The sequence below is a fragment of the Euleptes europaea genome, chromosome 7 (genome assembly GCF_029931775.1).
Source record: "Euleptes europaea isolate rEulEur1 chromosome 7, rEulEur1.hap1, whole genome shotgun sequence".
Taxonomy (NCBI): Eukaryota; Metazoa; Chordata; class Lepidosauria; order Squamata; family Sphaerodactylidae; genus Euleptes; species Euleptes europaea.
Window position 1 is genome coordinate 64000407 of NC_079318.1, and position 27691 is coordinate 64028097.

Sequence of the window (27691 nt, forward strand, 5' to 3'; positions counted from 1 at the left end):
GGAACTTGTCTGAACAGCAAGTCTGCTGTCAGAGATATTATCTCACAGTCTGAGGAAGCACATTGCACTTTTATGCGAAACAAGGAGATATAACCGGGAACTTGTCATCATTTATGTGCCATATATATCATAACAACAAAAACGCATAGCCACAGAAGCTAGCGTTTAAAATCGGCTCAACCAGCAGTTAAGGAAGCAAAATCATCGGATTGGTCTACGCGGGATCAGCTGACCGCGAATGAGAACACTTTGAATTTGTATTGCCTGATTCGTGGCGAAGCATAATACATCTTAAAGACTTTGTGGACCTTGCTGCTGGTCGTAAGAAATATTCCCCTTGGGGGTATTATGATCTGGGGTGATTGTACCATAAAGAAAAAAAACTGTGTAAATGTATAGAAGCCTATTTAACATGATTTCAGGCTTTCTGTAGTTTAGAACCTTGTAATTTAGAACTTAGTTACATAGTGTTGAGCATATTGTGCATATTGCAGTAGTATATCAGTAAAGGTGCATATGTTAAAGAAAATCAGTGGCTGTGTACTGAGATCATTTCCTTAGGGATTTACTACCTGGAGATTGGCAACCCTATTCCATATGAATCTGTCCATCAATTAAGATAATCCAGTGAGGCCCTCCTCCAGGTGCCTCCCTACATTCAGAGGTTATATTGATGGCTAGTGACATCCAGGCTCCCCAGGCAAATCTACCTGGCATTCTCTAGGTACACAGTGAAATCCTGAGCTTTTAACACTAATAAATATCAAATGCTGGCTTATTAATATGGAAAATTGCAGGTGTTGTTGTTTTTAAATTATTGCTTGAATTATAGCTGGAACATTATTAGGGGAAAGGTGGAAAAAGAAGGAGAAAGGTGGAAACACTTAAGGGGGAAATGTTAACATTTTAAAATTAAGTAATAAAACAAATGTGTGTGTATGCCATTTTTTATGGGACTTCAGAAATCATAAACATGGTGAGTTTGGGGGCACAGAATTCAGCTTTGAGAGAAACTAATAGATTTTTTAAAAGGACATTTCTAGCCCTAATGTTTATGTTTGACAGTATGTGACTGAGGTGTGGCAATTTCAGAAGCCACAAAGTCGGTTGAGATAGATTTCTAGTGGCTGGGAGAAGGAGCTTGGTGACCAAATGATACAAAAGGGGAAGAATTATGCAAATGTGTGCAATTTGCATAATTTATAGAAGGTGCAGAATCCAATTTTGCTGGGTGCAGAATTTGGAGCTTTACATTGTTTTAGAGCTGTATAGTCCCAGCCATGCCTAACGGCCTAACTGGATGTGAGAGGAAGATTCATGTGCCTCTATTCATGTATCTTCCTGTTCACATAATTCAAGAGGTGGGGTCTATTGATATAAAAAAATCCACCCTGCTCCCCACTCCCCTGTCCTCTGGACCTAAGCCAGGCAGGAAGAAAAGTGCTCGTAGCACAAAGAGGGAAGGGTTTAATAGTTCTCCTCTTTGGGTGTTTTATTTTCGCTGCTGATCTTGCTATGCCTATTCATCTCCAGAGGCTGCTAAGCCAGGGACAGGGTCACACCTTTACTGACTACATTTGAATGGATTCTGTATTCACCACAGAGCTCTGGGACGCATTTACAGCTCTCTCTTCTAGTGCTTAACCTCTTAGTTTCCTGTTGCAAAAATCAACAACTCTACCATTATTCCCCCCCTCTTCTTCCATTGGTCCTCATGCCCTCTCCACACTGCTATGGGCAGGCTCTAGTCCATGAAAGTGTATGCTACCATAAATGTGTTAGTTTTTAAGGTACTACAATGCTTTTTGTTGGTTTTGCTGCAAACGGACTAGCACAGCGCCCCCCCCTCCACTGGAATCCTTAACTGTATGAGATAACACAGAGATAATAAAATTGTTACTATTATGGCTTCAAAGTAGGGTTACCAACCTCCAGGTACTAGCTGGAGATCTCCTGCTATTACAACTGATCTCCAGCCGATAGAGATCAGTTCCCCTGGAGAAAATGGCAGCTTTGGCGATTGGACTCTATGACAGTGAAGTCCCTCCGCAAACCCCACCTTCCTCAGGCTCTGCCCTCAAATCCTCCCACCAATGGTGAAGACAGACCTGACAACCCTATTTCAAAGTGATGCACAACAACACAAAATCCAAAAGCAAATCCATACAAAAACCAATCCATCAAAACCACGAGAACCAACTCAGTCAGTCAATTTATTAGTGTTATGGTCATGGACCTTAATGATAGCAAAGTTACAACTGTACACAATAATTACAATAACAGCAAAGGCCATAATGACAATTGAGAACCGACTGACCATTGACCAAGGCTCTTTGAAATAAAGCTGTCGCACAGACTGTTCCAAGGATGCATGCCAGACCTCAAAAGGCAGCCCATTCCGTAACGTAGGGTGTGCCTTCAGAGACTGTCCTGGAACAGAATGCCACTGAACCCACACCCTTGTGTGAGGGAAGGGAACAAATATATTGCAGATGTAATTCAGACTAAGGAGCCTCGTGGCGCAGAGTGGTAAGCTGCAGTACTGCAGTCCAAGCTCTGCTCACGACCTGAGTTTGATCCCAACAGGAGTCGGTTTCAGGTAGCCGGCTCAAGGTTGACTCAGCCTTCCATCCTTCCGAGGTTGGTAAAATGAGCACCTGGCTTGCTGGGGGTAAAGGGAAGGCAACTGGGGAAGGCACTGGCAAAGTCTGCCTAGTAAACGTCGAGATGTGATGTCACCCCATGGGTCAGGAATGACCCTGTGCTTGCACACGGGACCTTTACCTTTATAATTCAGACCTAAGAGTCAGCAGAACAGTACCCAGTGTTTACTTTAAGATTCCTACCCCCCTCTATTATGTCCAACCCTGCATGACTCTTAGCGCCGTGATAGCCATCATTAATATAGCAGATTCAAAGGCACTTAGATTCAATACAGCAGATTCATAGGCACTTAGGTAAGAAAGCTTAATGGCTGCTATTGAATCTGAAGTAGCTGCAGATCCTAGGTGCTCTAGTCTGAGTTCCAAACAAAGAAACCTTACATTTGTTTCACTGATTTATATACCACCTGTTTTTTTTGTACCGAGGTTGGTGTTATGTATGTTGGGGTTGCCCATGATCTGCCACTTTATAAAGCTACAGAATTCACTACCATAAAACATATTTAGTTTAGTTGCTGTAGAAATGAATTAGACAAACTAGGATTAGACCATCAACAGCCACTAACCACCATAGCTAAATGGAACCTCCATGTAAAAAGGCAGTGTACCTTTGAATACCAGATGTTGTTGAAAACATCACCAACTTCATACCCTACTTGTGGACAGCTAGACACATCTGGCTGGAAACAGAATGCTGGATTGGATGGACCGTTTGGCTGATCCAGCAGGGCAGGTCTTATGTTCAGCCACAATTAAAACAAGAGAAGCTTTTTGCACAGATCGAGTTGCTCCCTCTCACCCTAGCCCTTAATAATGTACCTTCCTTTCTCTTTAAAAGAATGATGTGGCACAAGAGAATCCAGTGCAGATACTTGTCCTAGGATGGTATAGACATGCCCACTGCAAATGGACCAGAGGTTTTTGTGGGCATGTTGCTCCATCTGTGGGCACGTGGCTAGTTTCACACTTGCAGTTCTGACAACTTTAGCTCTGTTATGGATGGAAATGGGGTTTTTAATTGACACAAGTTTTAAAGTGCTAGAAAAAGAATATCATCAATACTGGATAATTGCAAAGATTTTCCTCCTCCCAAATGTCAAATGATATGAGCATTACTGCGTTACTGCACTAATCTCTCCCTTTTAACCAAGCTGCCTCATTGATTTCTATGATACTACACTCTGCAGTGGCTCTTCCATTAGGTTGTGCAGCCAAACATTCACTAATCGAGATCCAATCTGAACAATGCTCATTTGTAAATACAGAAGCATATGATCTGAATCAGAACAGAATTATCCCTGACAACTGTAAGCAGTTCTGATCTGACAGCTATTTTGGTGCCTTGCTGTCTGGTTCCAGTTTCCCAGCACCCGTGCCATCAAAGGGAGAGATTGACTTGGCAAGTATGTGTCTGATAGGGGCATCATCCAAACAGAAAAGTTAGTTAACCTCCCATCCAAACAAGACTGTTCTGATTGGTATTTCTATGTATAGTGTCTCTACTTTCTACCAATCATTGGACCATCTCACTGTCTTTGGGAGGGCTTTTAGTGAGAGATGTTGCATTCTCTGGGGCTTCTTGCACATGCTATAAGGGAGGATGGAGGGGAGGGGAGGTCTACTTTTGCCTTCCCTCTTTTTGAGAGAAACAAAGTCCACTTGCAACATGGGGAAGAGATAACACCTTTGTAAATGCTGGTAAGTAGGCAAGGTCACAGAGATAAAGGGACGAAATAGAGGCAGAGAACTAGGCTTTGCCCTCTCTGACAATAAGCGGATGGTTAGTACCACAGGATGGGGGGGGGGTAGCACAAGAGGCTCTCCCCCCATGATAGTAAAGAGCAAGCACAGAACCCATAAGAGAAATCTAATGGCAATCCGACCATCTCTCTGTACAAAGGAAAACTACTGGTTCGGATTTAAGGTACATCCTTATTGTATTTCAAGGCACTGCAGATGTATAAGGGCTCCTGATATACATGAGTCAAGTGGTGTAAAGCAGGGGAGGATTTCTTTTGAACCAAAGACTGCAGTGTGTGGGTAAGGGGCACTAACTCCCCACCCCCTTTACTTCACTCCATGCCACTGTTTGAAATAATTTCTCCTGACCAGGATCCAAAACAAGAAATCAGATGGGCTGCGAGAAAAATGCTAAAAGAAACATAAAGAGGCAAGGGAGTGGGAAGGGCAGGATTTAGCTCCCCTCACCCATGCCTTTCATTCTTACCCCTTCCATAAGAACATAAGAAAGGCCCTGCTGGATCAGACTAAGGCCCATCAAGTCCAGCAGTCTGTTCACACAGTGGCCAACCAGGTGCCTCTAGGAAGCCACAAACAAGACGACTGCAGCTGCACCATCTTGCCTGTGTTCCACCGCACCCAATATAGTAGGCATGCTCCTCTGATACTAGAGAGAATAGGTATGCAGCACGACTAGTATCCATTCTAATTAATAGCCATGAATACCCCTTTCCTCTGTGAACATGTCCACTCCCCTCTTAAAGCCCTCCAAGCTGGCAGCCATCACCACATCCTGGGGTAGGGAGTTCCACAATTTAACTATGCGTTGTGTAAAAAAATACTTCTTTTTATCTGTTTTGAATCTCTCGCCCTCCAGCTTTAGCAGATGACCCCATGTTCTAGTATTATGGGAGAGGGAGAAAAACTTCTCCCTGTCCACTCTCTCCGAACCATGCATAATTTTATAGACCTCTATCATGTCTCCCCTCAGCCACCTTCTTTTCCAAGCTAAACAGCCCTAAGCGTCTTAACCGCTCCCCATAGGACAGTTGCTCTAGTCCCCTAATCATTTTGGTTGCTCTTTGCTGCACCTTCTCAAGCTCTGTAATATCCTTTTTTAGGTGTGGTGACCAGAACTGTACACAGTATTCCAAGTGTGGTCTCACCATAGATTTGTACAAGGGCAGTATGATGTCAGCAGTTTTATTCTCTATTCCTCGTCTAATTATGGCCAGCATGGAATTTGCCTTTTTTACAGCAGCCGCACACTGGGTTGACATCTTCATTGAGCTATCCACTACCACCCCAAGATCCCTTTCTTGGTCTGTCGCTGCCAGTACAGATCCCATCAGTGTATATGTGGAGTTGGGATTTTTTGTCCCAATATGCATCACTTTACACTTACTCACATTGAATCTCATTTGCCATTTTAATGCCCATTCTTCCAGTATGCAGAGATCCTTCTGGAGCTCTTCACAGTCCAATTTTGTTTTAACCACCCTAAATAATTTGGTGTCATCTGCAAACTTGGCTACTTCACTGTTTAACCCCGACTCCAGGTCATTGATGAACAGGTTGAAAAGCACTGGTCCCAACACAGATCCCTGAGGCACCCCACTGCTCACATCCCACCATTGTGAGAACTGACCATTGATTCCTACTCTCTGCTTCCTATTTTTCAGCCAGCTCTCAATCCATAAGAGGACTTGTCCTCTTATACCGTGACTATGAAGTTTGCTTAGCAGTCTTTGGTGGGGGACTTTGTCAAAAGCTTTTTGGAAATCCAAATACACAATATCCACAGGCTCATTCCTGTCCACATGCTTATTGACGCTTTCAAAAAACTCTAATAGGTTAGTGAGACAGGACCTACCCTTACAGAAGCCATGTTGGGTTTTGCCCAGCAGACCTTGCCCTTCTATATGCTTGACAATTCTATCTTTAATAATGCTTTCCACCAATTTACCCGGAACAGACGTTAAGCTAACTGGCCTGTAATTTCCTGGGTCCCCCCTGGAATCTTTTTTATAAATGGGTGTTACATTGGCCATTCTCCAGTCCTCTGGTACAGAGGCTGATCGAAGGGACATATTACATATCTTTGTTAAAAGTTCAGCAAGTACCCATTTGAGTTCTTGAAGAACTCTAGGATGAATACCGTCTGGTCCCTGTGACTTGTTAGTTTGCAGTTTGTCTAGATGTTCTAGGACTTCCTGCCTTGTTACCACTATTTGCCTCAGTTCCTCATTTTCCCCTCTCCAAAATCTCTGTTCAGGAGAAGGAATCTGCCCTGTATCTTCAACAGTGAAGACAGATGAGAAGAATTCATTTAGTTTTTCAGCAATCGCTTTATCCTCCCTTACAGTTCCTTTCCAGATATTGATTGTGCCCACACTTTTGATCATTTGCATAGGGAAGGGGTTAGAAGGAGAATATGATGATTCTGACTGGTGAGCAGTGTAGGGACATGGCTTAATTTGCACCAGGTTTCAGATAGTTGAGAAAAGAGTGCTTCTGAGGATGTGCAGAGTGCTTCTGTCTCCATGGAGTAACCAAAATCAACTTCCACAAATCTGGAGTTAAGGTTAGGTCTTCTAGGTTAAAAGATGTCATTCCTAAGCCTCTGAATATGGACCAGGAGACTTTGGAGTAAAGTTATACAGGAAGCAGACACAGAGGTCTGTATCCCATTGGGAGCCCACAGTTTATCTAATGGAGGTCCAGATGATAATTTCAGTCCTCTTAAAGTCCCAAGTACTGTTCACCACTAACATTTTTAAGCTATTCTGTGAAACTGAGGACTAGAAAGATGATTCTTTCTCTCCTTTTGAAGAACGGAACCCAGCTTTCTCAAGATTCAAAGCTTGTGAGAGACGAAGATTTCATTTGTTTCTGGAATTCAATACTATAAAGAATACAGCCCTGCCCCTAAGCGGGATTGCAATTCAGAAATTGTTAAATGAGGAACATTCCTGCTGGGAACTTGGAAAGAGTCTAAACTTGTTTTACTTGCCAGGGTCAATTACACTCCATGGTGCAACTGTCAGTCAGTGGAAGTATGAAAAGAAAACCCAAACCACTCTTGAGACACTGTCATCCTGTATATCACATGCAATCAGCAGAAGTGGAAGAGCGGAGAAATATATATATATGAGAGGAGAAATATATAATAGATAAAAATATAATACATACACTTTCTCTCTCACACACACACTCATACAGAAATGCATATATTGGGCATAGCTGGAAAGGTAAAAAAGGTAAAGGTCCCCTGTGCAAGCACTGGGTCATTCCTGACCCATGGGGTGATGTCACATCTCGACTTTTACTAGGCAGACTTTGTTTACGGGGTGGTTTGCCAGTGCCTTCCCCAGTCATCTTCCCGTTACCCCCAGCAAGCTGGGTACTCATTTTACTGACCTCAGAAGGATGGAAGGCTGAGTCAACCTTGAGTCGGCTACCTGAAACCAACTTCCGTTGGGATCGAACTCAGGTCGTGAGCAGAGCTTGGATTGCAGAACTGCAGCTTACTACTCTGTGCCATGGGGCTCTTAGCTGGAAAGAAGACATAGATAAAGCAGTGGTCATGCTGTGGTATATCTACTTGAGTGGGCATTTTAGGCTGCTTTCACGTGGACATTTACCTCGGACCTGCTACCCCTAAATGCAGTGCTTTTTGTTTGAGCTTCCACACAATATTGTCCTGCAATCACACATCATCTGGGTTTTCCCCTAACTAACAGCATTCGCCCCCCTCCCAAACTTTCTTTGGTATGATTTTCTTTGGTATGATGTAAAGCCAGCTTCTACAGTACTGGCAGGGGAGCCAGGGTCAGGCCAGTGTTGTTTACAACAAGGGTATACTTCTGGAGCTGGGGGGAAGTGGGCTTTTAGTAGTGGGAGATTTAGTTATTCAGAATATAGAGAGCAGGGTATGTGACCAGCATTTTGACACCAACGTGTCAATGTGTATGTGACCAGCATGTTGACACCAATGACACTGGGAAATGTATTCGTGTGGTCGTAGAGGAAAAAATAGGTTAGTGGGTAGAATGTTAAAGTCCAGGACCTCAAAGGTAGAATTCTTAGCATTGCTACTGGTTCCATGCACAGGGCCAGCTAGACAGTCACAGATTATGGGTCTCAATGTGTGGATGAGATAGTGGTGCCAGGTGGAAGGGTCAGATTTGTTAGGCACTGGGAAATTTTCCTGGACAAGACAAATGTGTACAAAAGAGACAGGGTTTGCTTAAACCAAAGAGGAACCACTCTGCTGGTGCTTAATATCAACAAGGTGGTGGAACAGCTTTTAAACTAATCCCAGGAGAAAGCTGATAGGAGCTGGGGTGTCTCTGGTTTGGAACAACTCAGTCCAAAGGGACAATAAGGGTTACTTAAAAGTGAGAGTATACTATTGCCCACCTGATCAAATCCGTGAGGCTGATCTCCAGATGGAGTGGAAAATAAGAGAGGTGACTAAAGCAGATAATGTTGTGCTTCTGGGTGGGTTCAGCTACCCTCACATTGACTGTGTAAATGTGCTCAAATCATGCTGTAGAAAAGAGGTTCCTATACATCATAAATGATTGTGCACTAGAACAGTTGGATCATAGAGCCAACCAGAGGGGTTGTGATCTTAGACTTGGTTGTCAGTGGGCTCAGGACCCGGTGCAAGATGTAGGTGCATCAGTTGGAGACAGTGACCACCATGCCATTAAATTCAGCATTTGCATCAATGGAAAGTTACCCCTAAAGTCCAAAACAGTAACATTTGCTTTTCAAAGTGGGAACTTTACAAAAAATGTGGGGACCAGTTAGAAGGAAGCTGAAAGGGTGATTCAAGAGAGTCAGATCCCTAGAGGATGTTTGGAGTCTATTTTAAATCACATTAATTGAAGCCCAGATAGAATGCATTTCCCAGATTAGGAAAGGTACTGTCAAATCTAAAAGGATGCCTGTTTGGTTAATGACTCAAATCAAGGAAGCCTTAAAAGGTAAAAAGGCTTATTTTAAAAAGTAGAAGTGATAAATGAAGTGAACAGAAGGGAGCACAGGGTCTGGCAAAAGAAGTGCAAATTAATAATTAGCCAAACAAAAAGAGAATTTGAGGAACAAATTGCTTAACAAATAAGCATTTTGTTAAATATATTTGGAGCAGGAAACTGGACAGGCAGTTGGGACTTCAGATTACCAAGGAATAAAGGATTGCTAAAGGAAGATGGGAAGATGGCAGAGATGCTAAATGAATTATTTGCATCTGTGTTCACTGTGGAAAGTGTGGGGCATGTACCCATGCCACGGCCACTATTTTCAGAACAGAGACTAAAGAACTGAGACAAACTGAGGTTATGAGAGATGAAGTTCTAGACCTACTGGGGAATTTAAAAACCATTAAGTCTCCGGGTTCTGATGGCATATACCCAAGAGTTTCTAGAGAATTCAAATGTGAAATTGTTGATCTGCTAATCAGTATACGTAACTTGTCACTAAAATCAGCCACTGTACCAGAGGATTAGAGTAGCAAGCATTACACCAATTTTTAAAAAGGGGTCCAGAGGGGAATTACGCATCAGTTAGCCTAAGGTCTACCCCAGCCAAATTACTAGAAACTGTAACCATAAACTGAATTATTAGACACAAAGCCTGCTGAGGGGGAAATCAGCATGGCTTCTGCCATCAAAACTCCTGCCTAACTAAACGTTTGGAGTTTTTTTGAGTAATTGAACAAGCATGTAGGTAACGGTGACCCGATAGGTATTATATACTTGGACTTCCAAATGTCTTTTGGTGAGGTACCTCCCCAAAGATTCCTGAGTAAGCTTAGCATTCATGGAATAAGAGGATGGGTCCTTTTATGGATTAAAAATTGGCTAAATGAAAGGAAGCAGAGAGTAGGAATAAGCTGGACAGTTCTCATAATGGAGGGAAGTAAGCAGTAAGATCCCACAAGGATTGGTATTGGGGGTGGTGCTATTTAATTTGTCCATAAATGATCTGGAACTGGGGGTGAGCAGTGTAGTGGCCACATTTTCAGATGACAGAATTATTCAAGATGATGAAAACTAAGACAGTTGTGAAGAGCTCCAGGTAGATCTCCACAAATTGAATGAGCAGGCAACAATGTGACATGTTGGTAAATGGAAGGTGAGGCATACTGGCACAACTCCCCCACACTTTAAGTATATGCTAATGGAGTCTGAACTTGTTGAGAATGAGAAGGACAGAGATCTTGGGGTTGTAGTGGATAGATCAACAAAAATGTCAACCCAGTGTGCCGCAGCAGTGAAAAAGGCAAAGCGTATATTAGGGATTATTAGGAATGGGATTGAAAATAAAACAGCCAATATTATAATGCCCCTGTATAGCTCTAATTTGGAATACTCTGTGCAGTTCTTTTTACCATATCCCCAAAAGGACATTGCAGAGCTGGAAAAAGTACAGAAGAAAGCGATCAAGATAATTAAGAGCTAGATTTGAGTCCAGTAGCAACTGGACTCGAGACCAACAAGATTTACAGGGTATAAGCTTTCTATAGTCAAAGCGCCCTTTGTCAGATACAAGATGATTAAGGGTTAGAGTATCTTTCCTATGAAGAAAGGCTGAAGAGTCTGGAACTTTTCAGTTTAGAAAGAACTTTTTCTCCTCCCAAAATATTAGAACTCGAGGACATCCAATGAAGTTGAATGGATAGTAGATTCAGGACAGACAAAAGGAAATGCTTCTTTACTGAACAAGTGATGACAATGTGGAATTTGTTGCCAGAGGATGTCTAAAAGGGGATTAGACAATTTCATGGAGGGTAGGTCCATCAATGGCTCCTAGCCATGTTGATTAAAGGGAATCTCCATGTTCGGAGGTGGTAAACCTCTGAATACTAGTGACAGGAGGCAACATCAAAGGAAGTCTTAGAGGGTGGAAGTAGAGCATGATTCTTTCATGGCTTTGGAGCATGACAGGGACCTGCTTGGCTCCTCTCCAGGCATTGCTCTGTGTGTGAAACAGGAGATCATCCAGACTAGGTCCCTGTGATCTGCTTTTCCTGGCAGGAGCAATAATCAAACTGTTCCAGTGGGTGGTGGTCCCTCTGCCAGGCTGTGGGCCTTGGCAGATGCCCCTCCATGTGGACCTTTAATGTCGGCTCATCAGGCATGTTGTACCCTCCCTCCATGACCTTCTAGCTGCTGACATCAAACTGCCAGAATGTACAAATGTGTCTAGATGGAAAGCGCTAATACATTATTCAGTGTTAAAAAACATTGCAATATTAACACAGCTATAGTCATCATTTTCTTTTGTTTCTTGGTGATAGCATACGGGCCTGCCTAAATCTCCAGGACTGGACCTGGCAACCCGGTATGCAAGCGCACAGACTGCTTTCTAGCCGCACGCCTGCCTCAAACGCTACTGGGCAGTCGCGGCGCGACTCATTTGAAACTGACACAGCTGCTCTTGCCAGCCCGGGCAACCAGCTACTAGGAACCAGATGCAAAGGGCTGTCTCTTGTGAACCTGAGAGGAGCCATGTTCCTGTACATCTCTGTTTTAGAAGCAGCCATTTCGCAGAGAGCTGACAGCCACGTACCTAATGCGAGCTGCTCCCCCTCCCAACTTCCTCCGTTGCTCAATGAGTCGTTAGCAGTAATCCTGATATCCAGATGAGTCATCCCTCCTGTCCAGCTGCAGAGACCCCAGGACATTTGCACAGATCGCACCTATTGTTCCGGAATGTAAATCCCATCAGCAGAAAGATTCTTGACCATCTCGGGTTGTGAAAGCCATTGGAATTATAATAGATTTCCAAATTCTCACTACCCTGCCCCGGTAGACACAGCTTAATCCTTTTGTCCACCTTTTTGCCACCTGGGAACCTGGGAGGGGTCAAACCCCTCTGCCCGCCCCCAGAAAACAGTATAATTAGGATACCCCTGGCCCATTCATAGCACCTTAGGTCTTTCCTGGCACCTTTGCCGTTACTCTGTTGGTTTGGTCTGCGCAGCCTTACCACGCTCCCTCCCGCCTTGCTGGTCAAGTCCACGGGAACCCCCACCCCCATCTCGGTCTTCCTTTTCAATCTGTTTATAGTCTGCGTGAGTTGGACAACACCTCATCTAGATAAGGTAAATATATTGGGTCTACGATATCCTGCCAAATTGGCAAATTTCCCTGTACTACTGCCTTTAATTTACTAGCTTCTTGTATGCTTGTGATGCACCATTTGAATGCCTGAATACATAAACACTGTTTAATTTGGAACTCCTAGCCTCTGTCTTTATTCAAACGTCTCATTAAACGGATTCTGGTATAGTTGAGTGCGATACCGCTCTAAAAATACATAGTTGCCGATTGCTCAGCTAATTTCCCCATATAAAGGAGCAATTCGGCTAACATTGGTGATTAGCTCTTTGACTGATAAAAACCGCTTCCAGAAGCTCCCATGTGCAGCAAATAGTTACTATTTTTTTCACAGAATTGTCAAAACATGATCTTGCAACTTAGAGACATGATCTGGATTTGAGAATAATATTGTTAGCTGAAAAATCTGGTGGGATTCTTTAAGAACAGTTGTAAGCGTGTGCTCTTCGGGTACTAAAACGACCTTCTTTTTAGACATTTATATAGCTTGATTGCTGAAAGCACTCAGTTCATGGCCGGTGATGGTGAGGGGGCTGAGCCATGACACTGGAATTGATGTCACCCCCCTATCTGTCTGGTGGGGCAGAAGAAAATAATTTTACAGCTAGCATTTGACCAGAGAAGATGTGTGGGTTTTTTTTCCTTTTTCTGCTGGCTATGAAGAAGGATGCTTTTGGGGAGCATGTACAATCTGCATGTGTGCCTGACTGCTTACCTTCTGCTCAACTTAGATGTTTTCCAGTTAACGGATTATAAGAAATTTAAATAGACTATATAACCTATCAAGACATGATTAATACATGTGGACAAATCAAAACCAAATAAATGGAGAGAAGAAAAATATAAGTTGGCTAACTTATTGTCAATTGGTTTCAAAATTAAGAAAAGACTGTTATGTAGAAGGCAAACTTATAGAATTTACTTATTTTGAAAAGCTGATTGTGAAAAATGAAGATAATCTTTTGGGTAAGGTATACAAACTGTTATTACAATATGAAACAGAATCTGAACAAGTAAAAATATGCATGGTTAAGTGGATGCAAAATTTTGGAGAAGACATAACTATGCAACAATGGGAGCATCTTTGAATTAAAGCGATTAAATTTACAGCAAGTCAGAGCCTGAGAGAAAATTGGTACAAACTGTTTTTTTGATGGTATATTACACCAAAAGACATTAGTAAGATGAACAAGAGAGTTGATGGACATTGCTGGAAATGTAAAGAGGCGGATGGAACATTTTTTTCATACATGGTGGTCTTGTAAGAAGATAAAAAATTTCTGGACCAAAGTACATTGGGAAATGCAAACTTTTTGGAGATTAATTTTCCACTGGACCCTAAAATTATATTATTAGGTATCTTATCACCGCTGATAGGCAAAAATGTGGAAGAATTATTCAGATATATGATTACTGCAGTGAGGGTGGCTATTGCTACTAAGTGGAAACTGGAAGAAGTTCCTAAAATACATGACTGGCGAGATAAATTAGCAGAATATGCAGTGATGGCCAAGCTGACCAATGTAGTAACAAAAGAACTATGGAAGAGTTTAAGAACAACTGAAAAGTGTATTATGATTATGTGTTTTAAATTGCTTTCAAATCTGTAAAGGGAAGTTATTGAGTAATGAAATTAAGTACATGAACTTGTATAGTGATGATGAATAAAATGGAACAAACTTAAATAGATTAGAATATTTTTAAAAAGGAAAAAAAATCTAAATAGATATAACTGCAAATGAGAAGTGACTGAGAGATAGCCATGATTCGATTTCTCTTTATCCCGCTTAAATGCTAAAAGTAGCTGTGAAGGATGAGGGAAGATCTGGATCAGGACTGTGGTGTGAAGGTGGAGTTTCAGATTTCCCCCCCCCCCCATATGCCAAGGGGTCCCTGTACATTTCCCCCCATGGGGCAGGTAGTAACTCTAGGGCTGAAGAGCGATAATGAGAGACTCCAACTAGGATCTGGGAGACCCAGGTTTGAATACCCACTCTGCTGTGAAAGTTTGCTGGGGTGAGCTCGGGTCAGTCATACCCTACGTCACAGGGTGGTTGTTGAGGATAAAATGGAGGATAGGAGAATGATATAAGACGCTTTGGGTCCCCTCCGGGAAGACAGGTGGGGTATAAATGAAGTAAAATTAAAAAAAAATCTCTGTCCCATTTCACAGTTCTGATTTAGATCTCTCTTTCCCCATCCCCCCAAGCTGGTCTCCCCCCCCCCCACAGCTGTATTTTGTATTTTAACCCTTCTTCACAGGAGAAATTGATCATGGACTCTCCCCGTGACATAGACTAGATGCTGGAAGATCAGAGATCCAAGGGGAGGCAGGGAGAAGTAGTGAACCCCCTCCCCCAAATGGATTCAAACTGGGGATTTCCACAGTTGCTAGTTACAAAAAAATGCACAAAAAAGTTCTGGAGATCCTGTAACTGCATCATTTAGTGATGATTTGCCTGTGTGAATGAGCAGATCCTGGTCTGGCTTCAGTACTCTGTTCTCACAGAGGACCTGATCCTGTAGAAAGGCAGCCTCTGGACCTTCCTCAGCAGCCTAGAATGTTTTTCCCTTTCCTTTTAGGGGTTGGGTAGAGCACCTTCACTACAAGGGCAAGCTAAAGCATTTTTAGAACAGATGATGGATGAACAGGATGTGAGAACAGGTTTATAAAATTGTACATGATACTGAAATTGTACATGAGACTGAAAAATAAAGGACGTTTACTCCCTCTCTCATAACATTAGAATTTGGGATCATTTAATTTGGGACTGACAAAAGGAAGCCCTTTAGTTTAGCCGAGCTTTCAAAAAGAATCAGACAAACTCAGTCACAAGAGCTTAATGGAGCCTCCATGTACAGAAGAAATATGCCTCTGAATACCTGATACTAGAGACAAAGAACAAGGGAGAGCTATCGCTGTTGTGCCCTCTTTGTGAATGCTGAGAAACATTTTGCTGTCCTGTGCTGGAAACAAAATGCTGAACTAGATGAAAACTTAGTCTGATTCAGCAAGGCGCTTTATTATTTTTATTTGTCTCCTGGTCAGGGAAGGAGGGAAGCTTGAAACAGTACTGAAAATGGAATGAAACTGTACACAATAGCCGCACTGATCTATCTTCTTAACTTCTGACTTTTTTTTTCCTCAAGAGGTGCTGTTTTCTAATATATCTCCTCCCGCAGTCAAAATTGCTGTTCAGATTGCTGCTAGAATGAAAAAATGAACGAAACTCATTTAACCATGATCCATGATGTATTGAGGGAGCTCAGATTTTGCTGGTGTGAAGTGCCTTTCCTGGGCTCTGCATTCCTTTCTAAAACCCCAGATGGCACTGATATTCAAGGAGATGCTTCAGTTAAGTTCATTTGGTTTCTTTGTGCATTTTAAAGTCGGATGTGGAAAGAAGTATGCCCATTAAAAAATTGTCTGCCTGCAAGAAAGCTTTAGTCTTTCTTGTATGCCATTGGTATTATTAGGTATATGAGAAAATTATATTATATTATTCAGGTAAATTTTCCATGGTTCTCCCAGGGAGTTAACTGTCAGTTGCTTGAAGTGAATGATTATGGAGTCTTAAGTTACATATGTAATGGCATACAAATTGTGTCTATGCTTGGAATACAAATGCATAGCAAAAGGAGAACAACTTGCAGATCTTATTCACAGGCCCACTTTGGTACCTGGGAAGGGTACTGTTGGCCAGTTTGGACAACCATGTGCATCACTTCCTAACTGGTATCCCCTTCTGTGTGTGTGAAGGAGCAACCTCAGATCTAAAATCAAAAATAAAACTTTCATACAGTTTTCTTATCGACTCAGACATGGTATCTTTAATGATACCCGTTTACTCATTCTGCTGTAGATCAGCAAGTAATTACTGAGAAGTCAAGTGGAGGAGAGTCACCATGGTGTAGTGGTTAGACTATCTTACTAGGCTGCGAGTGAACTGGATTCAGATCCCCAGAGTACCATGGGTGACCTTGAGCCCATCACTTACTCTCAGAATGAGCTACCTCACAGGGCTGTTTAAATGGGGATAAAGTGGAGGAAGAGAGAACATTGTTGCAAATTGCTTTGCTTCCCCATTGGAGAGAAAAGTGGAATATACATTTTTTAAAAGGATGTGTATGAGTGAACTGTTGTGGCTGTGTTTGGCATGGTCAGCGCTAGTTGACTATGGGGGGCCCTCAGTCAAGGTGACCTCTATAGCCCCCCTCAATCTGGAAAAGGTAGGGCATGTAAATTGAAAAATGTCTTCATCCTGCCTCGAAACCTTTTGGTTTCAGGAAGGTAGTTGTTGGTCTGCTGTAGAAAAGCAAGATTTGAGTCCAGTAGCACCTTAAAGACCAATATGATTTCCAGGGTATAAGCTTGCAAGAGTCCAAATTCCCTTGACAGCTTATACTCTTAAAATCTTGTTGGTCTTTTAAGGTGCTACTGGACTCTAAAGGGAGAGGCTATGGCTCAGGGAATGAGCCTCTGTGTTGCATACTGAAGGACCCAAGTTCAATCCCTGGTATCTCCAGTTAAAAGGATCTCTGCCTGAGACCTTAGAGAGCCGTTGCAATTCTGAGTAGACAGTGCTGAGTAGACAATACTTGATGGACCAAGTGTTTGCATTGCTTCCATATAAGGCAGCTTCAAGTGTGCATTTTGGGTGCCCCATGAAAAACGAAGAGGTCACTGTGAACTCTTTGCCAGTCTTGAGGCTGTAGCAAACACCCAGCCTCACCACCCTCTGGATCCTGGTGAATATTCATAAACTAATCTTGCAAATGCTGTGACATGTTGAAATTAAGGGAACACTTTTGAAAAGCAGATTGAGCTGGGAGACAGCAATGCTTCATTAGCTTCCCTCCTTTGTTTCTGCATAATTTTGTCTACCCTTTGATCATTTTCTCACACACTTATGTTGTATATTTTATTTACTTGCTTGCTATGTTCTGCATATAGATGGATAAATATATCATAAGGGAAGCTGGATTAGGTTTAGATGAAGGAAAATTGGGAGAAAGAACACTAACAGTTTGAGATATGCAGATGACACCAGATTATTGGCAGAAAATAGTGAAGACTTGAATTGACATGTGATGGCTAAAGCAGGATTATAGCTGAACATCAAGAAGACAAAAGTAATGGCTACTGGGAAATTATATAAGGCTGATGATAAAGAAATTGAAATTGTTAAAGATTTTCGATTCCTTAGCTCACTCATCAACCAAAAGGGAGACTGCGACCAAGGAATCAGGACGTTAAGACTGAGAAGGGCAGCCATAAAAGAGTTAGAAAAGATTTTTAAGTGTAAGGATGTCTTGCTAGCGACCAAGATCAAGTTAATTCATGCTATAAGATTCCCCATTACTATGTATGGGTGTGAAAGTTGGACTAGGAAGAAAGCTGACAGGAAGCAAGTAGATTCCTTTGAAATGTGGTGTTGGAGGAGAGTTCTACGAATACTACGGACCACCAAAAAGACAAATAAGTGAGTTTTAGATCAAATCAAGCCTGAACTGTCCCTAGATGCTAAAATAATTAAACTAAGGCTATCATACTTTGGTCACGTTATGAGAAGACAAGAGTCACTGAAAAAGACAATAATTCTAGTGAAAGTTGAAGGCAGCAGGAAAAGAGGAAGACCCAACATGAGATGGAGTTACTCTATAAAGGAAGCCATGGCCCTCAGTTTGTAAAACTTGAGCAAAGTTGTTAACAATAGGATGCTTTGAAAGACATTAATTCATAGAGTCGCCATAAATCAGAATTGACTTGATGGTACTTTTATCCAAAGAGCTCAGAGTAGTCTTATTATGAGGACCCCGTCACAGCCTACTTGGGAGGTTCTGCTGAAAAAGAGTGGCTGGCTCTAGGTTACTCGGTGGGTTCTGTGCTTGAATAAAGATCCATCCTCAGATCTTTTTGATTTATCCTAACATCTGCCCACTTCACTTCATTGACTTTCTTCTTCCCTGTATATCTCTGGCCAGGTTCCAAAGTCACACATTCACATTATAGGAGGGGGAAAGGAACAAAACTGGAGTTTTCTTTGTTTACACTATTGGTAAAGTACCAAGCCATTTTTAAAACTGCAAAGCAGCTTGCCTCTTTGGCAGCTGAAAGTGTTGCACCAAAAACCACGAAAAGCATCTCCAGATGTTGGCACAACTTTCTTGTATATGGACTCTAGCTTTTGCCTGGAATAGCCTTGTCTGGTTCAAATGTTTCCCAAGAGCCACTTTTTAAACAAAAACACCCTAACCTCAGTAGAGATTTATCTATATTATTCAGTAAGGTTGCCTGGAGAAAACAACAACAGCCTGTCCCATTAATAGAGGCTTAATGGGTTGTTATTTACCTGGTAGCATTATTTACCTCTGCCACGAAAATCTCTATTAGTGATATTTTTCTCCAGGCCAGTTTGCCACCCTACTACTCATTGTAAAAATACATTGTCTGCCCTTCGGTTTCCCACCTTAACCATAGATTGAAAGCCTCTGAGGCAGGGACAGTGCTACTGCGTTTCTGCACGTTGCATGGCACAATTTAAGCATAGCAAAGTAATGGGAGCAATCTTTTTGATGTGAGCCAGAACATTCTCTGGTCCTTTGTCTGACCTTCAAGGTGGCACTAGAAAACGTTTTCCTGCCTTCAGTTAGCCATACTGCAACCTAGTAAAGCCAAAGGATTAGGATCCAAGGCCTCCTTTCTTCCAGCGCAAGATGCCTTCAACTGGCAGAAAAGACTCTGCTGACACAGGAGGGGCAAATTCAACCACTACCTTTTCCTTGCAGCCATCCATTATGCATATATTTTAGTTCACATGGGTCTCCCAGTCCCTGACATTCCTCATAGGAAGCTACTGAGGAAAGGCAGGAGGCATCCACCTCTGCCAGCACAGGGCACTGCAGCTGCAGAGGATCCATCTCCACGTATTTAATTGGATGCATCTAGCTTGGGATCCCAAGGCTGCAACCCTGAACTCTGTGGGGCTTGCTTCTGAGTAAACACATCAGGCAGCATGTCGCATATGTGGTGGTAGGCACCACTAAAAATCAAAGAAAATTTATTTATTATTTGGGTTGATGTAGATTAAAGATTTTTGTTAGTTAACCAGCTGTGTGTTAAGTGGCTATATCAAATAATAAATCAATAAAATTTAAATAAACATGCATATTGCTACAGCTTCAGCCCAGGAGCCTTTATGAGAAATTGTGGGAAGTGTGAGGTAGCTTGCAATTTGATAAAGAAAAGGGACCAAATGATTAGAAGAAATATTTCCCACTATTATAGACACCAAAACTATAGCAACCCCCATAACAAACAGGCATGCTTTACTCTCAGCCTTCTGGATTAAACTTGCCCACAGCCTGATCTAAAACTTTAGAATTATGGTTGATCAAAGCAATTAACACTTCCAGTCTTATATTTCAATATCTATTTGTTACATTTGTAACCAGACCTTTCTCCAGGTTACTTAGAGAGATACCAATGAAGCTGAGAGATACAAAAGATTTTTTGTGAGCTTCTAATGTTGAGCAGAAATTTAAGGTGACATAATTCAACGCCAGCATACATTATTTGGGTCAGGATCAGCATGCATCTCACAGTCTTCAATGGGATAAAAGAATTCAATCAGAAGGTATTTCTTTCAAATCCTTGGTTGTTGTACCAAGAGTTAGGAAGAAATGTTTCGTAATCACAACCTTTAGTCCCGCTGGAAACAATAGAGGCACACACTCATCCTGCCCTAAATACATGTTGGTGTTACCGAAAGGTAACTGCTGGGAATAACAACAAATGATGACTATTGCCATCCTGGCTTTCTTGTGAACCTCCCTGAGGCAGCTGGCTGGCCACCAGCAGACAGAATGCTCAGCTGGATAGATCATCGGTATGTCAATTCTTATGATTTTATGCTATGTTCCCCTCTAAGCAGTTATACAACTACTGCTGAGCAACCACTAAAGATAAATTATCAGAAGTAAAGAGGTGCCAAGCAAGGCCTGATTCTTACACATAGGAGCGTGAGGTGGCAGTGACCTGAGGTGGTAGATTAAGAACATAAGAAAGGCCATGCTGAATCAGACCAAGGTCCATCAAGTTTAGCAGTCTGTTCACACAGTGGCCAACCAGGTGCCTCTAGGAAGCCCACAGACAAGATGACTGCAGCAGCATCCTGCCTGTGTTTCGCCTGTGTTTCACCTGTGTTTCACCTAACGGGCATGCTCCTGAACACATGATGCTGCCTCATACTGAATCAGACCCTTGGTCCATCAAAGTTAGTATTGTCTACTCAGACTGGCAGCGGCTCTCCAGGGTCTCAGGTAGGGGTCTTTCACATCACCTACCTGCCTAGTCCCTCTAACTGGAGAGGCCGGGGATTGAACCTGGGACCTTCTGCATGCAAAGCAGAGGCTCTACCGCTGAGCCACAGCCCCTCCCCAATATCAGCCTCCTCTGATATTGTAGGGAATAGGTATGCATCATGACTAGTATTTCTTTTGACTAGTAGCCATGGATTATAGCCATAGATGGGCCTATGCCACTTCAGATTGAGGGTGGCAGATTCTATTAATCTTCCTCTATATAAAAAACAAAAAACCCTCACTGCAAATGGAAAACCAGGATAGCAGGGAGAAAGTTTATACCCCCTTCTCTGGGCTTGATGTGCTCATTTGCTGTTTGTGGGGAGTGTTTAATGTAGGGGGTCCTTCCAAACTGTGGTCCATGGTCTTCTGCTTGCCGTCTGAAATGGTGCCATTCATTTCACCCCTGCAACACTCTGCCACCTCACTTTTGTTGTTGCATATGTAACTAGGGCCTAACTCTAGTGCAATGCACAGGTAGACGACAATCTCTTGCAGGTTAAAATGCTACCTGATTCCTAGAGCAGAAGGAAGTTTCAGAGCAGAGGGGGCCTAGATGTTTCAGAAAGATAATTTCCATATAAGGGCTGGGGAGTGATGGTTCTGTAGTGCATCAACTGTGAGGTAATCTTTGAACTGCCAAATGAAAGTATAATTCCTTGCGCCACAAAATTTTGTAAAACTTCAAGGTTATTTTGTAACGGCCTATGGCTATACAAATAAATTTACTCTCTCTTACTAGGAAGAGATCTAATTTTAAAACAATAAAAATTGAGTCAGTAGTGCCTTTTTTTTACAAGTTATACACTGGGATACACCCAGGTATCAGCACAGACACTGCTAGTCTTTAAGGTAGTATCAACTTCCCCCAAAGTAAGGCACATACCCTATTCAAACATTATCAACCCCCCTCAGAACTGTGGGTCCTCCAGTGACCACATTCCAACTCTACGAAATGGTTTCTCAACAACTTCTCCCAGACGGGAGTGATCATTAGACAGTAGCCACCAGCCATCAAAGGATCATCTATCAACTGACCATTAGTGCCCATGAAAGGAATTTTTTTTTCTATTAGCGATACAAAAGCCTAGAGATGGTTATTTTTTCATCTGGCCTGACAGAGTTCCTGTTATACCAATAACATATTCCAGGGTAAATGCTGGAGATAAGTGTGAGACCCTAAATAATTCTGCTATGGAATGGACCACACAATTTATGTACCAATTTTGTTGGCAATCTTACCCCTACAAGGAAAACTATTGTAACCAATTGATACCAACACTGCAAAGAAACAAGAAATCTGTCTGAATATCACTTCTGTAGGATGTGTTGTTAGTTATTTGTTAGTTCTTGTTTAGAAATAAGAATTTCACATTCTGATTCATGCCGAGGGACTGTTAGATAAAATGTTGTGTTGGTCAAAATGATCTCCTTACAGGTAGGATTATTATTTTTTTGTGGGTAGAGAATTCCATCGTGTAAACTTCTTGCAATCTGAAGTGGTATGGCTCAGGCACAAGTTTAGCACTTCAGTGGGAACTAGGCTGCTGAACTGACAAGGCATATGTATAAAAGAGGAAGCATGCAGGAATTTTAGCATCCCCCCCCCCCCGCAAATCTCCCTGGATCTAAACTACAGTCAATTGCTCAGAGTAGGGGAATACCAGCTCTCTCTCTCTCTCTGAGCCATCCTTGCTTTCAAACCACTTTCCAAACTCCGGTTGCTATAGCAATTTAAGAAAGCTTTCTAGAAAGAAAAACAACATTCCACATTTCACAACCTCACCCAACTTACTTCATCGAAGTGTAGCAGCTGTTTATTTTTTGTTTGGATTTTTGAAAGGGGTGTGTGCTTGAATGTTACTCATCCATTATTATTTTTTCCTCCTGGAAAAAAGTGCCCTACTGAATAATTTTGGCTCCCAGATCCTCCTCTTCCACACATGCCTACTGTATTGCTTTCATTAAGAGCATTTTCACACGTGACACCCAAAAGGGCATCTGAGATATTTGTATCTCATGTGACTGTTGTTAAAGAAATGGAATGGAATATTCCTTATAAGTTTTATATTCTTAATAGACTGCTTTAAACACAAACTAATTTCATTTTTACAGATGAATGTATATTGACTTTACTGTCTTTCACTTGTTAATTTACATCAGCAATATCAGTGTCTTGCACAGCAAAGTCAAGAAACAGAGATGTCAGACAGAAAGGTGAGAAAGAGGAAAGGCAAGAGAAAGAGGAAAAGGGAATCACAAATGCCGAAAGAGAGGGCTGTGTACCATTTTACAATAATGCATACAACACTGTTCACTGAAGGACATCACCTTGAAAAGCATTCAACCCCATTGTGCTACCCTCATTGGCTCCCAAAATTCTTTGCACACATGCTGTATTCTATATGGATGGAAAGACCTGGTGAAGATCATTATGAGACTATGCACTAGTTAAACAAGTAGGTGGTATGTAGGCTCTGAGTGTGGGAAAGAAAGAGAAAGGCTTACCTATAGTCGACACTACTGTGCCCACAAAATAGAAAGCCCCTGTGAAGTCCCATCTTGGCCGGAGGGCATCTGCCCTGATGCCCGCTGCCATGGCTGCTTCATAACTTCGTAGGAAGGCCCTTAGCTCAGGGAGGCTAATATTGAAGATTTGGCTGAAGTTCTGTAGGGTCCAGTTCCAACGATGCTGCGCTTCTGCTTCAGACGGGCTCTCAATGACTGAGAAAATAGTGGCTCCAGCGGTCAGGTATGCCACAATGAGCACTGCTAAGAGGACGAACCTGCCATTGTCCTCATTGAAATGCGACACGCAGCAACAGCCCTTGGGTCTCCTGATAGACATCATCCAAATTTCAGCACCACAGAGGTGACGGACAGCGACCAACACCTCATTGGAGACACCGGCATGGAGCTACCGTCTAGTTAAAGAGTCCAAGAGGAAAACTTAGTTCCATGTTCACGGGAAAGGTTTCTTCTTTGAGTCATTGATCTTGGCTCGTCATGCTTAATGGCAGTGTGGAATTCCACTAACCTGTATCCCATAGGGCTCTCCCACATCAGCCTAGGGACAGAGACTTCCTTAAATCCACATTGGGAGTTCCTTGATCCTCCCAGCCCATCACTGAGTTCTGGAGTGTGGTGGTCGTTTGCCTGTAAGACATGGCTTTACTCTCCAGTCCCAGCTTGCTCTGTAGGGCCATATTCCTTGTATTCCAGACTTTATCCAAATGAAAGGCAGCTGGATCTTGTTTCTTTTGCCATCTACTATCGAGCAGAAAATACGTTCAATCAATTATTTCTGTAGTGCTGGGGTATGGTAGGCAAGGCCAACAGAATCTGCTGTGCTTTTCTCCTATAGGCTTTCCAGTGAATTCAGTCATCTCTGTGCAATTAGCTCCTGGTTGTTCCTCCTTCCCTTTTAGTTGAATATGGTTGGAAAGCAAATTCCCTCAGTTAAGCATAGCAAAATTTCATCTTTTTCCTCCATTGGGTTGACTAGATTCTTTATGCAAGTTGCCTTCTTATGCACTAGATGTTGCTGGAAAAATACTTGAAGTAAGGGTAGGACAACAGACGCCAGTTGCATTCAATACACTCTTTTGAGGCTGTAGGAGTGCAGATGTGTTTAACAGTTATTGAGATACCGCCAACCAATTGTTGCGTTGCACCAATTCATCCAACCAGCCCCTGTGTTTCTCATTTGCTTTGGTTCTGCAGACATCTCCTTGACTTGGAAAAACCTAGATCAATGGAACACCAACAGAACTTCATTTAGGTCTTAGCAAACACCTCACACATCTACATAGATCTATACACACAATGTGGACTTTTCCTCTAGGTTTGACATACACAACAGAATGTTGTTGACTTTCTTTTTACTAGCATACAAGTATCACCCCAACATGAACCAAGTTTTTTTTTGGGGGGGGGGTTGCATGGAGAGAAGAATAATCACCCCCCAAAAAAACAAATAACAACGGGACGTGGACTTTTACATGGAAAAGATTTAAAGCAGAAAAAAGACTAGAACAAAATCCGAAGGTCACCCAGTCCAACCCTTTCCTTAAACCAGCACCGCCCTGTATACACAATCCCTCCAGACTACACAAATCAGATTGTGCCAAAAGCAAAGAACGGGAGTGAACAAAACGTACTTTGCCCATGAGTACTCATCCCCCCCCCTTACCCTTCTTTTAGTTCAGGCACAGCTCTCCCTGCAGAATCTCTTTCCGCCTCCCCTTCAAAAGCACTCGTTTGGCAATTCACTGCCCCCCTTTCCGACCCCCCAAAATCCCAGTCTCGGACTAAAAGACTTCCCCTTAATCTAACCGTGAGCAAAACACACACCGTGTTCTTTTTCAAAGTATAGCTGACCCCCTCCCCCAGGAAGGCGCAGTTGTAAGTCTCAAAGCGTCACTGAAGCGGCTTCCCGTAAACCTTGAGGGTCTCTCAGAGCTCCGGGGCGAGTTGGCGGCTGGCGGCGGCGGTGGGGGCGCGATAGCTGGCGAAGGGAGTGCGGCTTTTCAGCACCGCGGATAGCGCACTGCAGCTCCGCCTGCGCCCGCGACTCCCGCCTGTCCCCGCCTGTGGCTGAGCGGCGGGGGGCTGCGGGGCTGTTCCGGCTCCAGCGCCGGGAGGGGATGGACGGTCGTTGCCTCCTTCTCGTTTATTTCGCGGCAGATCCGCCGACCGAAAAGCACGCAGAGCAATCCGAAGCCAAGGGGAAAATGGTGGTTGAGCCCGCCCTGCCCAAGAACCGGGTGGTGGTTTTTTATTTATTTTTTATTTTTGGGCTGTTCTGTTGCTGTTTGTGCTAGAGAGGCGTCTTGCGATGCTGTTGCTGCCCGGGGTTTACTCGGGAGGGTGGGTCGGGTGGGGAGAGGAAGAAGGATGGTCCGCGGCAGAATTATTTCCAGAAGCAACAGGGAGAAGACCAGCCGCAAAACGCTTCGTGCTGGAAAGGGGACTCGTGTTTTTCAACCCTGCAAAACCGGGTACAAGGAGCGTCACTTTCCCTGCATATAAAGTCCAGGACAGTTTTAAATCGTCTCGCTGATTTGGAGCGTCGGTATCTTATCTAATCAATAGCTATGTTTCTCACAGACCTATTATGATAGATGAGTCTGCTTGCAGATTTATAGATTTACTGGGGGGCGGGAGGGAAATGTATCCAATGTAAAACCAATGTATTGTATTTTTTCCAAGAAATAAAAAAAGACCCACTTCATCACCCCCACCCCTCCCAATCAACCCACTTTCCTGCTATGGCTGCAGACAGACAGTGGTTATTTTTGGTAAGCTGAAAAAGGCGCCATTTGGCTGCAATGTATGCAAGCTCTACTCTGGTAACCCAAGTTTTGCAGGTTTCTGTAGTTTTAAAACACGTTTAACCAATGGCAAAAGAAATGTGTGTAATACACCAAGGACAATGATGCCTTTTGACCATACTCCTTCCATCTCTTCAAAAGTATCCCTTCATTCTCAGTCACAAGATGCTTGCCCATTTCCCCCTTTTTCCCCAGGGAAACATCTAAATGGGCAAATAAGTGTAAAGCTGCTGTGTAGTCCCAGTGTATCTTCTGCAAGGTCTTAACTTATTCCAAGCAAGCTAGCTTCAATCATCAGCTGGATCTGCAAAACAATGTCTTTACTAATGCATCCATGTACTTTGTTGCATCATTGTTGCCTCCGGATCTTGTGTGCAATATTGTGTGATGGGCAATGTGAAACCGGTATGCAAAGTGCCATGAGATGTCGTGGTGTGCCTAATAGTAACCTCCACAAATTGAGCTAAAATAAAATAAAAATGTCAAACTTTTCTCACAGCTTTGGCTGGCTGGAACTATCCATTCAGCGGAGACCCAGCCCCTTCCCTAGCTTGAATAAATGCTGTGGTGAGAGTGAAGTTGAAGGGGAAAGAAGCAGGGAAGGGAAGGGTTAAGACCTTCCTTGACCACTCACCACTTCTCCTCTTCAAACCATTCCTCCCCCCTGCCACTTGCAGCTGTTTGGCAGAGGCCTGAGGTCTCCAGAAGGCAGTGCAGTGCAGTGCAGTTTGTAAAATCAGAAGCTCCTATAAGGGTGCTTGTATGCTCCAACAGTTTTTCAGCAGGAGGAAACGTGTCTTGGGCAGCTTCTCTCGCCATTGTATCACAGTGGTGGGAGAACCTGGAGTTGTCCAGTTTTTTTCTTCTCTGCACATCTGTTATAGATTTTGCCGAGTGTCTTAGAATGTGAGGAGATTCTAAAGCAAAGTGCAGAAATGATGTCAGTGCCGTGGATCCCACCCCTATTCTCCCACTTCACTGAGCCAAGTTTGAAGCCTTCCTCCAGTCTAAGGGGCATTTCCTCCAATTTAAGTGACTTTTCTGTTGGAGGAAAAACCACTTACGTTGGAGGAAGGTTCCTCGGAGAGTGCTTGGATTCCTTTGTCACCAATAATATTAAAACTGCTCTACAGAGGAGTTAGGGGGAGGGAGGAAAATAAAAGTCACAGCATGAAGGGCTGAGGCAGGAAGCATGCTGATCTTTCTTGGACTTACATGGCAAAGAAGAACCCCCTGTGATTAAAGAGAAAACTGGAATGAAAGCTAAGCTCAGATAAAGAGAACAGCAAGGTATCCTGGATAACTCTCCCTCTCCAGCAAAGAGAACCTCATGGAGAACTCTCAACTCCAATGATCCTTCAGCCCCCACTACTGATTTTCAGTGCATCCGGACAGCTGAAGAGGGACTGCTCTGCATTGGAAGCTTGGCTCTGCAAGCCCTTGGGAAGTCCATGGGTCT

At 43.0% G+C, this 27691-nt stretch overlaps 1 protein-coding gene across 1 annotated transcript in view; it reads right to left on the bottom strand.

The window, feature by feature from the left end:
• KCNK12 (potassium two pore domain channel subfamily K member 12) overlaps positions 1 to 23915 on the bottom strand; it is a 56374-nt gene extending 32459 nt beyond the window's left edge. Inside the window, exon 1 of the mRNA XM_056853260.1 lies at positions 23408 to 23915. Coding sequence (XP_056709238.1) covers positions 23408 to 23750 — 343 coding nt within the window. The 5' untranslated portion in view covers positions 23751 to 23915. The remainder of the gene's footprint in view (positions 1 to 23407) is intronic.
• Between the last annotated feature and the right edge of the window lie 3776 nt (positions 23916 to 27691).